This window comes from Brassica napus, chromosome A9, assembly GCF_020379485.1.
Source record: "Brassica napus cultivar Da-Ae chromosome A9, Da-Ae, whole genome shotgun sequence".
Lineage (NCBI taxonomy): Eukaryota > Viridiplantae > Streptophyta > Magnoliopsida > Brassicales > Brassicaceae > Brassica > Brassica napus.
In genome coordinates this window covers 15,182,820-15,204,003 of record NC_063442.1, presented here as the reverse complement: position 1 = coordinate 15,204,003, position 21,184 = coordinate 15,182,820, and the positions used below count along the sequence as shown (strand labels likewise).

The 21,184-nt window shown below is 34.4% G+C and overlaps 3 protein-coding genes across 3 annotated transcripts; 2 read left to right on the top strand and 1 right to left on the bottom strand.

Annotated features, from left to right (window-relative positions):
• Window positions 1–12,548: 12,548 nt before the first annotated feature.
• BNAA09G18540D lies at window positions 12,549–13,441 on the top strand. Its single transcript, XM_013872864.3, has one exon. The coding sequence runs from the start codon at window positions 12,795–12,797 to the stop codon at window positions 13,266–13,268; it is 474 nt and encodes a 157-aa protein (XP_013728318.1). The 5' UTR covers window positions 12,549–12,794; the 3' UTR covers window positions 13,269–13,441.
• Window positions 13,442–14,215: 774 nt separating this feature from the next.
• LOC106432061 (60S ribosomal protein L7-2) lies at window positions 14,216–15,803 on the top strand. The gene is made up of 6 exons (XM_013872907.3): window positions 14,216–14,510; window positions 14,617–14,714; window positions 14,789–14,846; window positions 15,018–15,097; window positions 15,177–15,279; window positions 15,377–15,803. Exons 1-6 carry the CDS (start codon window positions 14,337–14,339, stop codon window positions 15,590–15,592), a joined length of 729 nt encoding a protein of 242 aa, XP_013728361.1. The 5' UTR covers window positions 14,216–14,336; the 3' UTR covers window positions 15,593–15,803.
• Window positions 15,804–17,713: 1,910 nt separating this feature from the next.
• Window positions 17,714–20,016, bottom strand: BNAA09G18520D. Its single transcript, XM_013872905.3, has 2 exons — window positions 18,873–20,016; window positions 17,714–18,780 (listed from the first exon to the last, which is right to left on the bottom strand). Exons 1-2 carry the CDS (start codon window positions 19,958–19,960, stop codon window positions 17,973–17,975), a joined length of 1,896 nt encoding a protein of 631 aa, XP_013728359.1. The 5' UTR covers window positions 19,961–20,016; the 3' UTR covers window positions 17,714–17,972.
• Between the last annotated feature and the right edge of the window lie 1,168 nt (window positions 20,017–21,184).

The following is a 21,184-nucleotide window of genomic DNA, read 5'->3' as shown; positions in this document are numbered from 1 at the left end:
TTTCTGACTATTCCGAATGGGAACCACACGAAAGATACTATACAGATTGAAGCTTTTATTCAGGACAGAGAGAAAGATGAAGAATACTTTGGTACTTTGATGACTGATTTTATTCAGGATAGTGGGACCGTAAAGCCATCGGATGAACTTTCTCAAGAAGATATTGGAGTCATAAAGATACGTATTTCTAAACTCTTTGAACCTGTAGAAAAGGCGAGTCATTTAGGGTCGTAACAAGTAATTGTTTTAGGACATGAAAAACTGATTGGATTAGTTGGAAATATTATTTTCAGATTAGCATTGTTGATTATGCAGACATCCCACACTTAAGCTAACTCGGGTTCGTTATTACAGGTCCTCCTAGCTTTAAGGTGATTGAAAGGGAACTGGAATAGAATAAGATATCATTTGAGACAGCTTATCATTATTGCTAAATCCAGAATGGTGAATTCAGTTTAAGTCTCATATTGATTTTGCTATATCAAAATCTTTGCTAAATGTGTCCTGTTAGCATTAGTTTTTATTTTCATGTATTCAAGATGTTTGTTACAAGGAGCAAGAAGTTTACCAACGTGAAGCTGGTTAGAGCTATTAATGCTTTCTAAATCTCATGATATTTCTTTACTCAAAAAACTAGGAAACAATGGGTTTTCCTTCACTTTTTCTTCTCTATTGTGGTCTTCAGAGATGGCGATGACGAAAATACTACTCGAGCTGAAGCCTTGCAATCTGAGTATGTATTTGACTAAACTTCAGATTACGTGTATATATTCCTTTATCTCTATCTCTCTCGCATTGGACTACAATAAACGAGGTCAACTTTTTTTTCACTTTGAGTTTATAACGACCGATTACCACCGCCTGGTCGATGCTTTCTTCCATTTGAACTTAATCGTTCCAAAGGAAACTCTTCCACAGAGCCTTACATTTCCCTACACAATATATTGCTTGCACACGCTTCTGCGACAAACTTATACAAGAAACAATCCCAGGTTCTTCTTCTCTTTCTGTCTTCCATATGCACTACTGTGTTTAGCTAAGACAGAGTATCTCCACTTTATTACACAGCACAAGCAACAGGGATCGGTAGGCATTGGCATATACATATACAGTGCTTTGACTGATGTCCCCCTAGCCAACTCCAGAAGATAAGCAGGCAATAACTAGATTCAACGACTTCTTTATTGGATGAAACAAATGTTGAAGCGTCTACTATATTTTATCACTCAGTTTCTTTGTTAGGTTTTTTTGTAAGGGTCTTACAGGTTTGGCGAGAATCTTGAGATGATGAAGACCATAGTTGGGTCTAGGTTACCCGCTTTTATCGAGGATGAGCTTATCTTAAACAAATAAGTCTTCTCTCTTAAACAAAATCTCCATGATTTCAACGTAGACATGGCTGTGGAACTGACCCGTAAGTTATATGATACTGTGGAAGATTAAAGCTAAAATGTGGCTCACTGATTTCTTCAACTTTCCTTGCAGTGTTTGGAAACACATCTTCAAGAATGAGGTTCGTAATATATTACATGCATGATAAATTAAAAGAGAGAGAGAGAGACTAATGTTTGGTGATTTTGCTTATTTAGTATGCAAATACACCATAGAGTCAGTAGTGTTGTATACCAAAGAACACTACGACATATTATGTATCTAAGGACACAGCCAGAAGTAAGTTATCTGAGATCAATCCACAGAGATCAGGCTTCTGCAAAAATGCCTTTTAGTGCAGGTTATTTCGACATTTTTTTATTTGCAGTGTCATCTTTATTTCGATTGAAGTTTTTTTTATCTTTTTGCCACTCTTCAGACTGTCTTCTCTATCACATGTGTTTCATTTGCATGGCTAGGTTGTAGAGACTCTCTTCTTTGATTTTTTTGGTTTAGATTGTTTTTTAATCTTTAGCTCACACCTTTTGATCCAACCAAGAAAAATAAGAAAGTTGTCACTAAGAAATCAGGATCCTGTCAAGTACTCAACAGAGTCACAGCCGGAGAAATCTGATCCCTTGCCTGGTATGTTGACATGTTTTTTCTGCCGTTTTTATTTCTATCAATGGTGTATCTACGCTACTATGTCTGAATTATTTTCCATGTACCTAATGATGGCCTTGAAGGCTCATTTGGTTGACTGAAGAAAAAGAAGAAGATGCCAATGAGTGTTTACGTTTCGTGTCTTTGAAACTGGTGTTTGCATTATTCTGTGCCGATGTCCTCGAACCGATGGAGAAAAAGCTGTTTGAGATTATGATGAAAAAAAAACTCTCATTTAAGTTATTCGAAGATTTTGAAGCCAATTGTGGCCGTTCTAACCTCTCTGTACGTACATATTTTGCATCCAAAATTTCAGATGTTGTCCAGCTAATCAGTGTTCAGTATGTCACCGAACGCCCCGTCCTTCACGGAGCAGGAGTAGCAACCATTGAGCGAGTGTTGGTTTACTTTCAACCTAAAGAGTGAGCATTTTCGAGTTGATGTATAGTAATACAAACCCTCACCTGTATGACCAATTGAGTTCATCCTACTTTCAATGAACATATGCAGGGGGCATGTTATGAACGTGTTGTGGGATCAGGCTACAAACAAATTCACAGAAAATTCAGTGAAACTGCAGATTTCATGTCATGCTTTTAGTGACAACAGTCAACACCAAACATATTTGCGGTAAACATTTATCCTCCTCTTCCTATAGTTTCCAAGTTTATCTCAACATTTTAGATTTCACATTATATTCCCCACTAATATGAGATGAGCTCCCTTAACATAAGTTGTTGCTCAATAAGAAGTAATTCCAATTACTAATATTAGTGATTCTACAGGGTTGCTACTTTAGATTTAAAGGAGTTCAGGCAACCAAGTGACATTTTCCTAATCTCTTGATTCGAAGTGGTAGTTCTAGAAATTTTAAAAGCAGAAACCCTCTGAGAAAGGTATCCTAATATTTTTGTGTGTTCATTGCAGACTCTTGAAACTTAACATTCAGCAAGAATAGTTGTAGAGAGGCATGTGTTTACATGTTTTGACTACAGAATCTGTCTAACGATTCAAACTATTCCCAGTAATGATCTCTGATATTTAATTTTTGATATTTTTGGGCGCTGTTCTGCTTATTGACAATTATAGTTACTGGTCAACACGGACATGAAGATGCACTGACTCAAAGCTCTGCTTTTCTCAGTTTAATCTCTTGAATCAGTATTAGTAATGGGTTCATGATGATTCTTTACGGTGTGTAGACGGTGGATAGGTTGATTGAAACTGGAGACAGTGAGCATAATTTTAAGAAAGCAATCATGGAGCAAGGAAGAGGGCAGGTTGGTATTTAGTGCAAGAAAACAACTGTTAGGTGTATCTCAAATTAGGTTATTTTCTGTATCCGTTGCAGATACTAAATATTGGATACACTTGCTGAGATTCAGGAACGGCATGAGACTTTCAGAGGCTTAGAGAAGAAACTCCTCCACACTGTAGGTTATAATAAAAATGTTGAATCTGAAGGTATCAAACAAGATGGTGAGCTAATGAATGCTTCTGAAATCGGTAAGATGTCTTCCCTTTCTACTTTTTTAAATCTCCTGGGCACAACTATTTTTGGTAATTAAGACTTTTTATGTGTTTTCAGTCCAGGTGCTACCAATGGGAAAAAGGTGGAAGAGTTTCAAAAGAGTTTTTTTGCGCATAGAGTGAACATTAGTATCTAAAGAGTTCTTAGAAAACCTTGAACCGTTTGCATGGAGTGAACATTAGTATCTACAGAGCTTTTTTGCGCATCTATATATTAACTGTTCCCACTTTTTTGTGCAAGCTTGCTCTACGGTTTTCTTTTAGGACTTGATCACTATGGTCCTCACGTAGTTGTAACTAATCAAAATCTGTAATGACAAAGACTGCAAAAAAAAGGCCCATAAATATTATTACTATTAATAAAAGAAATTACTTCCATATCAAGCAATCTGAATACCATCAATAGATTAAGAAAAACAAGAGATGAGTGGGAAACAAAGAGTAGAGAAGATTGAAGAAGAAGAAGATGGTCAGCAAAGAATTATGGAAAGGCAATATTCAAGTTAACTACTCATAAGAAGAAAAGGTCGAATAACCCTTTTAGTTCGTCAGACTCTAGAGCTCAAAAGTTCCTATGGAAGTAGAAGAAACTAAGAAGGATAATGTGAGATCTGAGTTGAGGTTGGTCTCTTCTTCTACACATCTTTGTGTTCTTAGAAGTTTTTTTTTTCTTTTTTTGCTAAAAAGAAGTTTTTATATATTCTTCCCATATATATAACTTATGTTATTCTCTCCACTCTTTTTTTTTGTAATACATTTAATTAAATAATATTATTTCTCTCCACTCTTTTTATAATCTTCTTTCAATTAACAGTCTCTAACATTTTTTTTGTCGTCAGTCATTAACATTTAATACCAAATTATTCAATTTCATACATTTTAGATTCTTTTGAAATAATACTAAAAACATCGATGAAACTGAGTCTACTTTTATTAGAAAAATATATTTTATTACTACAATTATTCGTTTGTGTGATGTTATTAGTTGAGTATACTGCTAATATCTAATCTATTAAAATAGAGTCCTATTTGAAATTACCTTGGCATGTTTTAAGTTTGGGCCTATTGAACAATGTTGTGACAAAATGTAGCATGTTTTATATATATTTATTTGATGACCGATATATTTACATTAAACAAACCTTAATCATTGGATTAATATTAAAATCTATCCAGCATCTAGGTCATCTCTAGCGTCGTCATCTTCTCCTCTTCCTATGTTCCACCATTATTACCTCCGACCACTATACACAGATAGAGCCTGTTATCCACTTCAGTGGGTGTATGTAATCCTGATTTTCACCATCTTATTTGATCTTTTTCTTCTCACCTTTACTTCGCTTCATTTCATAACTTGAATCACGAAATCTAAACATACATTACACCTGCAAGTTTTTAAAATTTATTTGCATTCGCATTATGACATAATATTGTCAACCATATAAACTCTAATATTATATATAGATTATATCTGTTTTTCCATTAGATTTTTTTTTCTCAAAAAAAAAAAATCTACACTTACCATAGAACTATAGAAGAACTAATGTATAACATATAGTATAGTAGATTACTATATCCATATATTTAAATATATTTTTAAATTGTTTTGAAAATATAACTTATCCTCAAAGTATATATATAATTTGTTACAATAAATTTATATTCTCAAGTTTCTGATCAAGTATACAATAACGTGTTCTGCAAACTAAATATTCTTATTTTCGAACCATCAGTTATAATATCTTGCCACCACATCATAATAGATTTGATCAAATCTAAACTAGATTTTCGTCTAAGTAAAAAAAGATCTAACAACTTAATTATGTTAAAAACATATTTTCCTTATTCATTTATTTTTGAAAACAGAAAATATTTTTACAGGACACGTTATTGTGTTGCTTTGCAAATAATTGGAAAATACGATTATAGGTCTTAACCAACTAAAACTAATATTATGGACGTTGAAATTTAAATAATAAAACATAGTATATAATATATGCACAAAAAATATTATAATTAAAAAATATATAAAAACTCTATTGTGGAAATATTTTTTTTAAAATGTAATATTGTAATCTCAGTAACAGTTAAAAAGGTTTGTTTAAATAATTTGCTTATAAATTTTGGATCTCAAACATATTAACATTTATATATATGGGATGTTGGAATTTAAAAAAGAAACTGTATATATTATATCCACAAACAATATTATAAACAAAACTATATATAAAAAAAACTATGGATTTTTTATAAATAATTTATATATTCTAATCTCGGTAACAATTAGAAAGATTTGTTTAAATAATTTCCGCCCTTGAAAAGGGCGGGTTACTATCTAGTATCAATTATGACTAAGACTTTATCGCTTTGGGTAAACAGAAAACATTCATATTTCTGAGTTTGTAGTCCATTTTTTTCCTGAGTTCTGTTCGAAACCTAAAACTAATATGTATTTTATAATATATTATATAATACTGTATATATCAGTACAATCATATCTTAAGTTTATTTTAATTGTAAAAACAAATAATACTATTTTTGAAAATGGCCAAACAATTAAAAAATGGTAAAACAATGTAATTTATCTTTTCTAAACAATAGATTTACATTTAAAATTGTATCTGTCACATGTAAATATATTCAAATTCTATATTATATTCAGAAGGTCAATTATATTTTTTGGCAAAAAAATACATTATAACAGATAAAAATATATAATCCGCGCGAAGCGCGGAAAAAAGCTCTAGTACTTGTTTTATATAAAGATAAAATAAAATATCCTCATGTTGGTTATATAAGTGGGTCATCTTAATAAAACATACATGCAATTTTCTTATTTAAAGTATTTTCCTTATTTACAATTTTTTGATATTTTTTAGAATTCAATCCTACGTTAGAAAATATAAGTTAGTTAGGAATATTGTACTTTTTGATAAGTAGACAATGTACTACTTCCAAAAAACAATTTTATACAATTTGGCCCTATACAAAAGAAATTTTGAAAAAAAAATAAAAAAGATTATAAAAAATTTCGAATTTGAAAAAGTATAATTCAAAACCATAAAAATATAATTTTAACCATAAAAAATTGCCACAAATATATATAAAACAATTTTATTTTTATTTTTTGTTTAAATAATAATGTATTATATATATATAGAACAATTGTATAAGAGTCTTTGGGAAATTGCCACAAATATCATATTCATAGTACTAATTTTCATGTCTACACTAATCACTTTTAATGAAGGGTAAAAGACACTTATACCCCTAGGGTTAACTAATCTAGACTTAGGGTTTAGAGTTGAGGGTGGGGTAGGGTTTTTGGAATATGAAATTTAGGATTCTAAATATATAAATAAATACTTAAAAAAATATTTAAAAAAATATTTTCAAACATAATTTTTGATCTTCAAAAAGAAAATTTGAAAAAAAAAATCAAGAAAACAAATTCAAAAACAAAATTTAAAAAAAAAGTTTGAATTTAAAAAAGTTCAATTCAAAAACATAAAAAAAAATTATTTATTTAAATAATGATTTATTATATATATATAGAACAAGAGTATAATAGTCTTTTGCCACTTAATGTAAAAGACATTTTTTTTAAATGTCCCTTTAGTGGATGTAAAGATGAAAAATGGTACCATAAAAGTGAAAAACATGAAATTTCTCCAGAGTTTTTTGTCACTTAGTGAAAATGATAATTTTGATAATGTATTTTTAATGGTGATAAAAATAAAAAATGGTACCATGATAGTGGTAGATATGAAATTTCCTCTTTACAAATCCACAAATATCAAATTGTACAAAAGAATTGTACAAAACTATATATGTATATTTTAGAAGAAGAATTGAACTAATGCAACAAATAAAATTACACAAATAGTTTAACTAAAATCAAAAGTGATTGTGCTTCAGCTCGAAAAAATATGAGTAACTCAATATAACCCACAAAATGAGTTACTTAAAGAATCAAAATTTTTATGGCCAAAATTAAAAGTCTAACTGCAAAAAAAAAATCAAAAATTAATCTATTTCAGCACAAAAAAAAATTATGGTTAAATTTGGAAAAGTAGATACAATCCAATATAGCAAAGTAATAACCAAATAGACTAGATATTCTATATCCAAATTAGATCTCTAATTAAAATAATATAATATTATTTAAAATAAACTATACATATAAATTAAAAAATAATTCAACTAAAAATATAATATTAATAATTTTATAATATAATTATTTTGTAAATATTTCTATCCATGCATGAGCACGGGAAAATCACATAGTTCAACTTAATTACGGAGTTTTCAAGTTTTTCCAGTATCTGTTCAAATTTGAGTAAGATTCCTATAATATTCATAACCCAAAGTAGTGCCCAACATAATACATTTTGTTATTTTTACAGATTTGATCACGTACAAAATCATATTTCTAGATTCGAGATTTAGGTTCAGTTACAAATGCACAAACATCATTGGAGGATCTTGGGGGGAAATCCGTCCCTTTGTCCTCGAAGGTTTTGTATGACCAAAAATATACTTAAGAACAACACGCTTAACTAAAACGTGATATACAGATCTATAAATACACATTCGTGATAAGTTTTTATAATTAATGATTGAGCTTTGTGGTGATTATTGATTCATCTCCACTCTCCTGCAGGTAACAAGTGAGAACAGAGGAAGGTGAGCACTTGAGGTTTTAGATTTGAATAAAAAGAGGGTTCTTCTTACAATCTCGGCCTTAAACCCAATGTAAGATCCATTTGATTTCATTAGACTTCTTCAACTCTTTGACGTAGCCACTTTTGTCATCTCTTTATTTATCCACAAACAAAATGGAAACTAATATTGACTCTATTTTCACAAATTATATATTAAAGATCTCTAGGTGAAGACAAAGTCTATTGCAGTGACTTCCAAATAAATTGTGAATTGGGAACATTGAACAATGCCTGAAAGCTCGTTCAAAAAAAAAAAAAAAAATATATATATATATATATATATATATATATATATATATATATATTGCCTGAAAGCTGACTAGCTGAGCAACAAACAACTGCAAAACTCAAAAATGGTAACGTCAGGATTGACGTCTGAAGATTCGGATCCAGACTCAAAATAGACTATTAGATTATAATAATAACCGAATTAGTTATCTAATTAAACGAGTAGATAAGATAATAATATAAGATTTCTAGACATTGAGAGAAAAGAGAGAGAGAGAAAAGCGTGTGAAGGCAGACCCGGCGTCCGGCGGCGCGTCCGAGCGCGTGCCGGCGCCGGTGGCTCCCTTCTGTTCATTTCAGTTTCATTCCTTTAACTGTGTGCTCCGATCTGTGGTCTCTCTCCGATATATTTGCGGATCTGAGCTAGGGTTTTGCTCCGGAAAAGGCCCCGCTCGTAGTGTGCTTTGAACGGCGGTAACTCCTCTTTCTATGGCCTCGCGGGGAGGATGTAGGACGGTGGCTCGATGTGACAGCCAGCTTTTGAGTTCAGCGTTTGCTCCGGGATATGGAGGCTTTTATAGCTCCGTAGTCGCCGACTAAGTTTCTGGGAGATGGAGGCTTCCTCAGCTCTGCGTCGCCGGCTAAGACCCCGAAAAGGTGGAGGCTTCTATAGATCCAATCGTCTCCGGCTTTGCTACCGAGGGGTGAAGGTTTCCTTGCCTTGCCTCTTCGGCTTTTCGTTCCCTAGATCTGCTTTAGGGTGTGGTTTCGTATTTTTGTTCAGGTGGTGTCGTTTGTGATTTGGTGGATGAGCTCTCGTCGTAGGACGAGAGAAGCTCTCCGGTGAAAGATGGTTATGGCTTGCGCGATGTTTTGCTATGGTGTGTGCTCGAACGGTGACGGATGAGATCTCGTTTCGGCGATTTGATTCTCTCCGATAAAGAATACGCATGAGTCAAGGCGGTTGCGGTGAAGATGGAATGAGGTCATGGGTTCTGGTGTGTTCCGGAATCGATGAATGATGATGGTTCAGGGGTGAATCGGGTGAAACACCATTGAAGTCGCCGGCGTCTGAGAAGATGAAGAGATCGAGTGACGCGTGTCCTCTGGATTTGAGATCTAGACACGTGTGCTCGAAAGGTGTAGAAGAAGTTTGGGCCTGGTCCATTTTCTTTCCGATTGAATATTTTTTGTGGGCTTTTAGCTTTTATGTTTCTTAGGCTTGGCCTATTTTAATAAAATTAGTTGGAAAAAAAAAAGATAATAATATGAGAGCCGCCCATTGGGCGAAAGTCAAAATACCCAACGGTACGGAACGTGGCGTCTGGTCCAAACATCCTCGTATCTTTGCGTTGGCCTTCAGATCACGCTTTTTGTTATTGTTTTTTTTTTTTTTTGAAAATTGGCTTTCAACTTTTTGTTATTGTTAAAAAAAAAAAAAAAAAAAAAAAACCTTTTGTTGTTGTTTACATCAAATATGTTATATCAACATAAGAACTTGGTTTTAAAGTGATGCATTGTAATTTTGATTATAGGTTTTAAGAAAACTGGTATAGTAATTTGATCTGTGACTATGTGATGAGGACATTGTAAGACAAATAAGCATTGAAATGTACTCTCAATTCTCCCATTAATTTGTTGGGAAAATTGTTTTTCTAGGCCAACAAAATGATAACTATGTCATATTAGGCTAATCTCATATACTTTATGTTCTATTAGTCTAAATATTTTTAAAATGACAATATTATCCTTAATTTCAATTAAAAACTCGAAATTAAAATTAATAAAACAATTGTTAAATATTAAAATATAATTTTTAACTAAAATAATTACAAAAAATATTAAAAATCGTCCAAAAAAAACTGAAGTTCAAAATTTTGTTTTTCAAAGGGATTGATCGATCCCGTAAGCAACCGGTCGATCTTGATAAATATATCCAGAACAACAAAAATATGTAGAGCATATACTGATCGACCAAGCCCAGGTCAGTCAATCGCAAAAGCTCGATCCCACTTCGATCGATCGGTAGTGTCTTTGGGATCGATCGATCTCATGCCCATGTAAGTCTTCCAAATCGATTTCCTGGTTTTTTCGGTTAAATTTGGTTTGATTCCCACTTGATTTGAACCAAACAAACACAAGCTGAACTCTTACAACTCGATTTCTAATCAATCAAACCCATTTTACTCTTTTCCTTGAAGGACAAAGGGGAGAAAAAGATGGCGTAAGAAGAAGTTTCCAAATCGATGTTTTAATTTTTTTAATTTAAAAATTGATTTTATAAATCACAATTTTCTTCTTTTTTAAAAAAAAAAATCGATTTAATCAATATAAAGAAACTGAATATTTCCAAATATTCTCTTCCCATATTTTTGAAAATGATTATCCTTATCCGTATAATATATATTCTACTATATGTAGAACATAAGAACATGTTTGAAATTGATTTCTACTAGTTTTAGATTTATAGTAATGTATAGATTCCAATTTCTACAAGTTTTAGATTTATAGTAATGCGTAGATTCCAGATTCTAAAGATTTTAGAACGATAGGTTAAGCGTGGAATGTGTTTTCTAAATATTTTTAGATTACTATTATTTACGTAGTTTATATATTCTAAATATATTAGATTCAATGAAAAAAATAGATTACATTTTCTAAACATATTAGATTCAATGAAAAAATAGATTACATTTTCTACTGTATAGAATGTCAATTCTACTTTTTGTAGAACATAATATAAAATTATGATTTAAACATTCTTTTAGAACTGGAAAAAAATACCAATAAGTGATATAGGTTTTTCATTAGTAGTAACTATTTCTCATTTTTTTTATTTGTAAAACTATTTATTTGATTTATTTTGGAAAATACTAAAGGGTATTAGAAGAAAAAGTGGCACAAAAAGAAATTAGTCTACATAGTTATCATTTGTTTAAACATTAGGTTATTACAGTTAAGATATGATAGTAATCGCATAATTAAAAAGGGTCACCGACTTGTACGCTTTTTCAGGTGCAATCATATAAACAAATGGGAGGTCAATTCGGTTGTAAAAAAGGAATTTAATATATGCTATTAGTATAATTGAAAAGAGCAACAAATATATGCATTGGCAGTTGGCACATCATGTGCATTATTAAAGGAGGTTTCTCAATTTCATTTCATTTCTAAATGCCGTGTTTCCTAAATCAACAAGCTAACAAGTTAGCGTACCGCAGGAAGTTTCACAATGCATCGATTGTAATATCCTCGTCAATACATGTCAACTTTCCTTTCTCATTATGCATGCATTAACATATCCTAATAACTAATGCGACTAGCTATGTCATAAACTGATCACATATTAAATCGATATCATCGACTAATCTCATTAAAAAAACATAGGTCAAAATGGATAGATCATCGACTATTTTTCAACTTCAATGTACAAGAGCGCTGCAACGAAAGTAGTCTAAAGAAAACATAGATATGTTAATAATATTAACAGGAAATTCGCTACGCGCTATCCGTGCGGTAATCCGGGCCTAGCGAGTTGAGAAAAAATCGGGGATTAATCGGGAATTAATTTTATCTATGTTTGGTATATATATTATTATTTGTCCAAGCTTCACAAGATTTCATGTTAGTCTATTGGTTCGGGGGTCTTATGTTTAAGTACAGGCGCGGGTTCGAGGCATGGTGATGTTTATTTCTGTGTGTTTCAACTTTTTTTTTTCGCGATTCTCCTTCGTTTTCACTGATTTTTCTGATGTTTATCCCTAATTATGATATATTCACAGGAAACTTATGATTTATAGCTTACAATTTAGAAAAATTGAACCTTTTGTGAAGAATCCGAGTTTTTGGACGAATTGGGGCAACACGCCACAATAGCTTACCGATTCACGTTTAATCGCCGATTAAGCGGTCGCTGCAGACGCGTTTTAGAACAGGGGTTAATACTGTATACAGTGGTTCCGAAAAAAAAAATATGTTAAATACAAAATTGGTTTGATAGATGAATAGTAAAAGACGTGTAAGAAGATTTAAATGGAATCACCGAATCTTGAGAGGGAGTTAAGAAAAGAAAAAAGACGTGGAAGTAAGGAAAAGTGGGTCCTCCTACTCACCAAATTGATGAGATTGGCAAGTGGTGGCAACGCGCTAATCAATAATCATATAATCCCCCACTTTTATCCAAATTATTATTTGGTTATAAATACATTTCCACTTGTCCATTACCTTCTCCAACCAACAACAACGATCTCCTTCAAACATTCCAAACAAACATAAACAATGGAAGCTACAATGATCTCTTCGTCGGCTTTGATATCACCTCTCAGGTTCCATCCATTGGTATTTTCCGCGAATAAAATGATGATTAAGAAGAAGAAGAAGATGATGATGAGCGTTTCTGCGGCTGCGTCTTCAGGAAAGGACCATTACTACGGAGGAGGGAGACTGGTGGACGAGAACATGATCGTTCTGAGGAAACGCATCCACGAGATGAAGATGGTTGAGAGAAACTACGAGCCTCCTTCTCACTGGATGGATTGGGAGAAGCGTTTCTACAGCAGCTACGACTCTGTCATCTGCGAATCCGTTGGTCTTCTCCAGAGCTTCCTCATGAATTCTCGGCCCACAGTTGCAATCGCAACGCTGCTTCTCCTCATCGTTAGTGTTCCCGTTTCCTCCTCTGTTTTAGCCTTTCGCCTTCTTGACCTCCTCCAGTGGGTTCTCGCCGCCGCAACTTCGGGTCACGTGGGCTGATCTGCTCGGCCCATTTCACTTTTTTTCCTTTTACTTACCCACAAACTCTTTTTTTTTGTTGGTTATGTATACTGTAAACACACATAATATTCTTTATATTATTTATCTGATTTTTTTACTTTAGCTTAAGATATATGTTTAAAAATCGTGTAATTAATTTATTCTTTCTTTCATCAAGTTTGTGTAAATTTCTTGCTTTATTATATGCCAATGTGACAAACAAAAGAGAGAGGATAATACGTCATACAACGTTTATTATTATGTTATTTTTGTTTTACTTTGGTTACATTAACTAGCCCGAACTTTATCCACTGTTGTTCGTGGTGATTGTTGACGAGTCGAAGATTGTACCTTTCTGTTGGAAGTAAAGCTGGCTCTTCCGGTGGAGGTCGTGCCTTTAATGTGGGAAATTCACGGCGGAGAAGCTCCGGGAGCTGGTGGAGGGATACGGTATGAAGTGAGTTTCCGGTTGGGTGGAGAAACTGATTTGTGCTGGTTACCTCAAACACAATGGTATATTATAGGCGTGCCATATGAGTACCTTCCTTTCACTTGCACAAAAGATCAATGTGATTGTATATATACTCTTTCACTTATACATGTAAAATGTTGGAATGGATTAACAGATTGAACAAAATTAGTTTTATTCATCTTCAATTCTTCCAAAACAATTCTTACCATAAAATTCTATTAGAAGACCCCAATATTCACAAATATATGTGTGCGCATTACAAAATTTAGAGAAAAAAATATACACTTTTCAAAATCAGAGACTAAGGAAGGTTACAAGCAACTTTGGGATCTTAACTCCAACCCAAACAAGAGCGTTTGTGTTTAATGTTTATTGTCCGCAAGCTATGAAACATCAAGCGCTTCTTAATGGACCGGACCTCAGGAAAAAATAATAAATGGGCTAATGAGGCGTATGAGGCCCATTTATAATCTACTTAACCCTAATATTTTCGAGTGAGTGGGCATATATAAAGTCACTCATCGCCGCAGTGTGTTTGGAACTCCGTTTGATTCAAAGCACGACAGAGGTTAGTGTCGGTTTCTTCTTCATCAGAAATGACAGAATCAAAGGTTGTAGTTCCGGAGTCAGTCCTGAAGAAGAGGAAGAGAGAGGAGGAGTGGGCCCTGGCGAAGAAGCAGAACGCTGAAGCAGCCAAGAAGACGAACGCCGCCAACAGGAAGCTTATCTACAAAAGGGCCGAGCAGTACGCCAAGGAGTACGCCGAGAAGGTAACTAATTAGATCCAAATCGAGAAGCTGAACATGTATTACTTTGTTTAGGGAATGTCGTGCTAGCTTTGGTTCTGTGTAAATGAAGTATTGTCTCCTTGTATAGGAGAAGGAGTTGATCTCTTTGAAACGTGAGGCTAAGCTTAAAGGAGGTTTCTATGTTGACCCTGAAGCTAAGCTCTTGTTCATCATCCGTATTCGTGGGTATGTTTTACCTTTGTTATTGCCATAGAAATGATCTATTTTGTTTTCTTATGTTTTGTTTCTTTGATTTGCAGTATCAATGCTATTGACCCGAAGACAAAGAAAATTCTTCAGCTTTTGCGTTTGAGACAGGTATGTCTGAACATACTATTCCTTTGGTTTTTTAGTGTTTGGTATTGTGACATTAGACAGTTATGTTCTTCTGGTATTGAACATAGCTTTAGTGACAAAGGGCTGAGCTTTGTTGATTTGTCTTGACATTAGAATCAAGAAATGCTTTAAATTGATGTTAACGTAATGCAGATATTCAACGGTGTGTTTCTCAAAGTCAACAAGGCTACAATGAACATGCTTCGTCGTGTTGAGCCCTATGTGACCTACGGGTATGAATCTTATATCTCTTGCCATGATAAGAACTCGTGATGACAAGAGTAGTGAGTGACCTTTCTTATCTTCATTCAGGTTCCCTAACTTGAAGAGTGTTAAGGAATTGATCTACAAGAGAGGATACGGAAAGCTCAACTCCCAGAGGGTGGCTTTGACTGACAACTCTATCGTAGAGCAGGTTAGTTATCCTGTCGTCTTTGGTCCTACCTTCTTTAATGTTACTCTTTCTATGAATCAATTTAAGTGACAGTTATTGTTTCCTGTTACAATAACAGGGTTTGGTTAAACATGGGATCATCTGCACTGAGGACTTGATCCACGAGATTCTAACAGTTGGACCTCATTTCAAGGAGGCTAACAACTTCCTGTGGCCATTCCAGCTCAAGGCACCGCTTGGTGGTCTCAAGAAGAAGAGGAATCACTACGTTGAAGGTGGTGATGCTGGAAACCGTGAAAACTTCATCAATGAGCTTATCAGGAGGATGAATTAGAGATGTCTTGTTTTCCATTCTCGAGTCTTATGATCTGTTTGTTTTCACTACTCCTGGATTTTGCTATTTTTGTTAGTCAAGACATTTTGAGCTCTCTTTTATTATTGTCTTTGGATCTTAGTTTTCGAGACTGCGAGTATTTGTACGATTTCTTTTTTAAGAAATAGTTCTACTTAGTATCCTTTATTAAATGGAATTATTTCTCAATCAATGTCGGCCTTCATGTTTGAGTACAAACTGTTTTAGTTCAAAGTCAACTTTGTTGACCATAATAGCCGTTGGATCATAAACGATCAACGATCGCACAGTTACAATATGGATACGGCGGTTCCGCCGGACTTGTCTGGCTCTCCGATGGGGGTTATTGACGGTCAGGAAGGATCAGGAAATAGAGCGGTTATAGAAAAGGTTTTGGATCTGGGGCACGGGGGATTGGAGTCGAACGGAGATTTAGTGAAGCAAGGTGGATCGAAGGTGATTGGGGGAGATCTAGAGAAGCAGGTGCGATCTGAGACTACTGAAACTCGGTTCAAGTACAGAATAAAAGGTCTTCAAAAAGTTCTTCGTGGGTAGAAATCGCGAAAGATAAAAAGATTCTGAAGAGGTATGAGATATTACAGAGAAGGATGGGCAAACAGTTGTAGAAATTCCAGATGCTGTCATTGATGATGCGAATCTTCTTTGGGAAGATTTTCTTATTGGAAAATTCCTTAATTCGGCCCCTCACATTAGAAAGGTTCATGCCATTGTTAACAAGATATGGACTCTAGGGGAGAGCTCACAAAGGATAGAGGTCTACGAGATAGATTCAAGAAGTTCAAAATCTTGAATATTCATATCATGGTTGAGATTTGAGTAAAACGATAGAAAAGCTAGATAAAGATTTCTAGTTGGAATGAGGCTAATATACGTTAAATTCATATTCTGTGTTAATTGAAACATACGTATTTAAAACTGATTGACATCGTTGAAAATAGAAAAGATCAGAAGAAAACATTTGTAGATTAACATAAAAGAAATTGTGTAGAGTAATTTTAAGAAAATACAAGAAATAGAGAGAATGAAGAAGATTATTCGGGCAGAATATACAAGATAGAAAAAGAAGGAGATAGTTTGGGCAGGGGTAATTTTGTATTAAAGAAATATCAACAGTGTCAAAGTTAGTGTTTGGGTAGTTTGCAAATATTAAATTTTTTGGTGTATATAGAGCCTAATTTCTCAAAAAAATATGAGCGAAAAACATAATCTAATATATATTAATATTTAAATATACCATATACTCTATATATTGCTATCATTTAAATTTAATTATATATCATATCAAATAAAAAAATATTTTTTCGATTTATAAAATTTATTTATATGCTCGCACTAATTTAATTATTTAAGTAGTAGATAATGACTTTTTAATTATTCAATATATATTTATTATTTCATAATATGTTATAAACATATAATATATAAAATATTTTTTATATATAATGTTCATTCCGTGCATGGCGCGGGTCTTAACCTAGTTTAGTATTAAAGTATACATTTTGTTTGGGCCTCGCGGACAGTCCATTTGGAATGGTCTATTTTGGGTTTGGACAATTTGGACTAGGTACAATTTAGACTTAAGAAAAATAATGTCCAATAAACTGCTTTGTCCATTTGGACATACCCATTAGACATGGACAGCCCAATTGACATCTCTATCCACAAGTGCAGATAAAGAGAGAGTGAGTTGAGAAAGAGAGATCTTTGATGAGAATCCATAGACAAGTAAGAGAGCTCTTTGAGAGTATTTATAGCCTGAAGCCGAGGCTAAAAGAGTGTTAGAAGAAGATTTTTTTAGGAGAAGAGGACATAACCGCATACTTTGTGGAGTTCTTGGTTTTATATCACTAACTGCAAGGGATGGAGAGCTGACCCACTGAGAGAAATTTCAGATTTTTGTAACCCAATCGGGTCAGCGGCGCGTCAATGTTTGGTGCACAAAAATCACAGTCAGGATCTGAACTTATATACAAAATCACAAGCCTGAAGTATGTGATAGAGAGACATTAAAAAGCGTCTTACCTCTTACCCTCTGGTCTTTTTTTTTTTTGATCAAATTTTAAAAACAATGCACCAGCCGGGAATGACAATAATATGATATAAGATCCAGGAAACCAGTATCCATCGTAACTATAATGTAAATTACAAAGAAGCAACACTACTACCTTATACTTACTCACACAACACATTTTGACATAGTCCATAAACAAACATGAAACTAGACACTTGATAGATGCAGCAACTTAGAAAATAAGAGAGAAAAAAAAAAGATATACATTTATATGTTCCGAAACCAACCCGAGTTCCTTCATCCAAAATTGTTATCCATCTTCCTTGTGTGTCACAATGGGTGTGAACTCTGGATCTGTTGAGTCATGTTCTCAGCTGGAAGCTTAGCAGCAACAGGAAAGCCATCAGGCAACACCATGGCAGGTGGAGGCCCGGTCATTGTCTGATACTGTGCGTGACCCATCTGTTGCGTGTAGTATACCTGCTTAGGCGCATTTTCCACATATTCATATCCATAGTTGGGAATCCCAGCTGAACCAGACTGGGGTGGGTGATGAATCTGAGAATACCCCATGAATTGCTGCTGACTTATAGGTGGTACCTGGTGAACAATCTGAGCACCACCCGTAGCTTGCGGAGTATTTCTCAAATGATTGTTTGGTGGTGGAGCCATCATGGTGGAATTAGGCAGCGTCTGGGGATGGCTAGAAGGGAGAGACCCTAGAGAATCACTCACACTGCCAGATTGGGTGAGAGGAATATTGTAAGGCTTAGGTGGGACTGGAGCAGTGGCATAATAAAAGGGGTAAGGCTGGTGATCTAGTTGACTAGGGTGCATGTGGAAGGACTGCTGAGGCTGGGAAGGGTAAACCTGGATGTAACTTTGGACAGGAAGGCCAGTAGAGGGATGGTGATGAAGGTACTGAGGTGCGTGTATGAACTGTTGCTGTTGAGGGTGAAGGATGTAGCCCGAGTCCTGATTCCGATTCTGATTTTGATTATGAGATAAGAGTGTGTTTGGATCTGAGGGATTAATCAGACCAGTAACTACAGTGGAAGAACAAGAAGGCATCTGAGAAACAGGCTCTTGGTAAACAGAAGGTCTTTGATGAAACACAGAATTGTTCATGCTGCTATCACTGAGGCATTTTAACAAACACATGGAGAACAAATCAGAATCTAACCAATCAAATCTAAGGCACATGAAGCTTCAAGTAAGTGATGAGAGTACCTGGAAACGGAATCGGGTGACGGCACCGATTTCACCTGATGAGTAGGCTGTGAACGTGGAGTCGGAGGCTTTCTGTATCCAGCCGGAGCACCGTCGTCGGAGAAGACCTCACTTGAGACGGTTGTAGCATTCACCGGAGCAGCAGGAAGAGTGATAGTCACAGGCATCGGCGGTGGAGACGAGATCGCTGCAAACCCGTCGTCTTGAATCTTATTCCCGACGTTGAATCGTGCGAACTGTTCTTCGATTCCAAGCCTCTGATCCTGCATCCCCTTAGCTTCCTCTACATGGACACGAATCGGAGGTAGATTCGCGAGCGAAGGGGAGGAAGAAGTTGATCCAAAGGAGGAGGATGTATCCAACATCGGAGAGTCCGGCAAGTTATGCACATCTTGACCTCCTTGCTGCGGAGGCGGAGGCTGTTGAATCTGTTGCTTCTGCTGCTGCTGTTTACAATCGTCATCTTTGTCTCCGGCATCGTCCAAGCCAAGTAAACGATTGACGTCGGAACCTCTATTGAGAGCGTTGAGGAACCAATCGTCACTCTTAGCCGAACTCTCTAGAATCTGACCCATCGATTGCGTAGCTTCAGGCTTCGCCGTGAAGAGAAACAAACGCAGACGCGAGGGTTTAGCGGAACTGATGGTACGGTCATACTCCTCGATCATGTTATCGAGATCCTCTTCGGTGGTGAGGGAGATTAGAGAATCAAGATCTTCGCTGGGTAGCTGATACTTGAGCGTGACGGAGCGGCCGTTGAGTAGCGTGTTGGAGAGACGAGTGATGAGAGAAGAGAGGGAGGAGGTGCGGTCGAGGGCAATGATGCGAGTGTCGCCGCCCATGTAACAGAGCGACTTGTCGTGCGGGCGGGGAAGGATGTGGCCGTTGTAACTGCACATGAGACGGAGTTTGGAAGAGGCGGCGCCAGCGGGAGGAGGAAGATCGTCCCAGGCATCGGTGGTGCGGGATTTTGGGGAGGAGTCTAGAGACTCGGGGTAAGATGATGGCACGTGAGGAGGAGGAGGAGGTATAGAAGAGGTGGCTGCGGGAACGACGGTGGAGGAGAGAGAAGGAGGCGGTGGTTCCATAGGAGAGAGAGAGAGAGTTGAAAAAGGCCAAAGTGTAGTGGGATTCGGGAGAGAGTTTATAGCAGCTAGTTCACGACTTGTACAGCGCAGCTATTTTCTTTTTCTCTTTTTCTTATCTGATTTTCCCCCTTAAATGTAATCTATGGTTTAATAATTAGCAATAGAACAAGAGTTTCTACAAAATTGTACTATCTTAAGATATGAAAATTCACATAATCAAATCTAACAATTGTATGTGATTTATTGTTAAATTATATTTTGTATTTAAAAATAAAATTAATGAATTTTAAGTATGTAATTAATTTATGTAATTAATAAAATTTAATTTTGACGAAAAACATATATGTAATTTTGATTAAATGATTATTTATTTTTGTATCAAACATATACCATTTTCTTTTGTATTAATATAGTTTATAATGTCTATTCTATGTTAACCTTTTACATGTTCATATGTTTAAATTTACAGTTGGAATTGTTTATGGATATTGGTAATCATTTTTGTATACTGTACAACTAATTAAATCATGTATGTCAGTTGCAACTAATTACCACTTTTAGTGTTTTGAGAACTAGTTAATTTTCTGTTACTCGTTATACAGTATAAACTCTATAAATTAATACTTGATAATTTAATAAAAACTTTAAATTAATAAAGTATTCAAGTTTCGAGTTGGAGTGGTTTAAAATAAGACACAAATCAATAAAATAATTAGATAATAATTTTAGAAAATTTGGTGTAAATGTATGATTCCATTAAAATCATAAATCAATAATTTATATATACATTTTATATATATACAAAAAAAATAATGTATTGTTTTCTATATTCACAGTGAGATTATCTATGTTTTTCTTAACAATTCAATATATTTTAATAATATTTAGTAAAATTATATTTAAAACCATATTTAAATTCTATAACGAATATTTCATATATACTAACAATTATAAGAAAAATAATACGAAAGTCTAATTTCAAAATAAAATAAATTATTTCTGATTTATATAAAAATATAATCTGAAATAGAAAAATCTATAAAAGAAAACTTTTGGTAAATTAATAACCATATAAATTAATAAAATGTCATAGTATCATCATTATTAATTTATAAATTTTTTATTGTATATTACTTAGTTCTTATACTTTTATTAGAACATGAACAAGACTAATTTATGTTATTTTAAACTATTTCTAAAGCTCCCATTAAAGAAGAAAATGAT

Coding starts and splice junctions, on each gene's coding strand:
- BNAA09G18520D (XM_013872905.3), bottom strand. CDS start 19,960: ATGGAACCACCGCCTCCTTCTCTCTCCTCCACCGTCGTTCCCGCAGCC. Junction 18,781..18,872: donor TCACCCGATTCCGTTTCCAG/GTACTCTCATCA, acceptor AAAATGCCTCAG/TGATAGCAGCATGAACAATT.
- LOC106432061 (XM_013872907.3), top strand. CDS start 14,337: ATGACAGAATCAAAGGTTGTAGTTCCGGAGTCAGTCCTGAAGAAGAGG. Junction 14,511..14,616: donor CCAAGGAGTACGCCGAGAAG/GTAACTAATTAG, acceptor CTCCTTGTATAG/GAGAAGGAGTTGATCTCTTT. Junction 15,280..15,376: donor ACAACTCTATCGTAGAGCAG/GTTAGTTATCCT, acceptor TTACAATAACAG/GGTTTGGTTAAACATGGGAT.
- BNAA09G18540D (XM_013872864.3), top strand. CDS start 12,795: ATGGAAGCTACAATGATCTCTTCGTCGGCTTTGATATCACCTCTCAGG.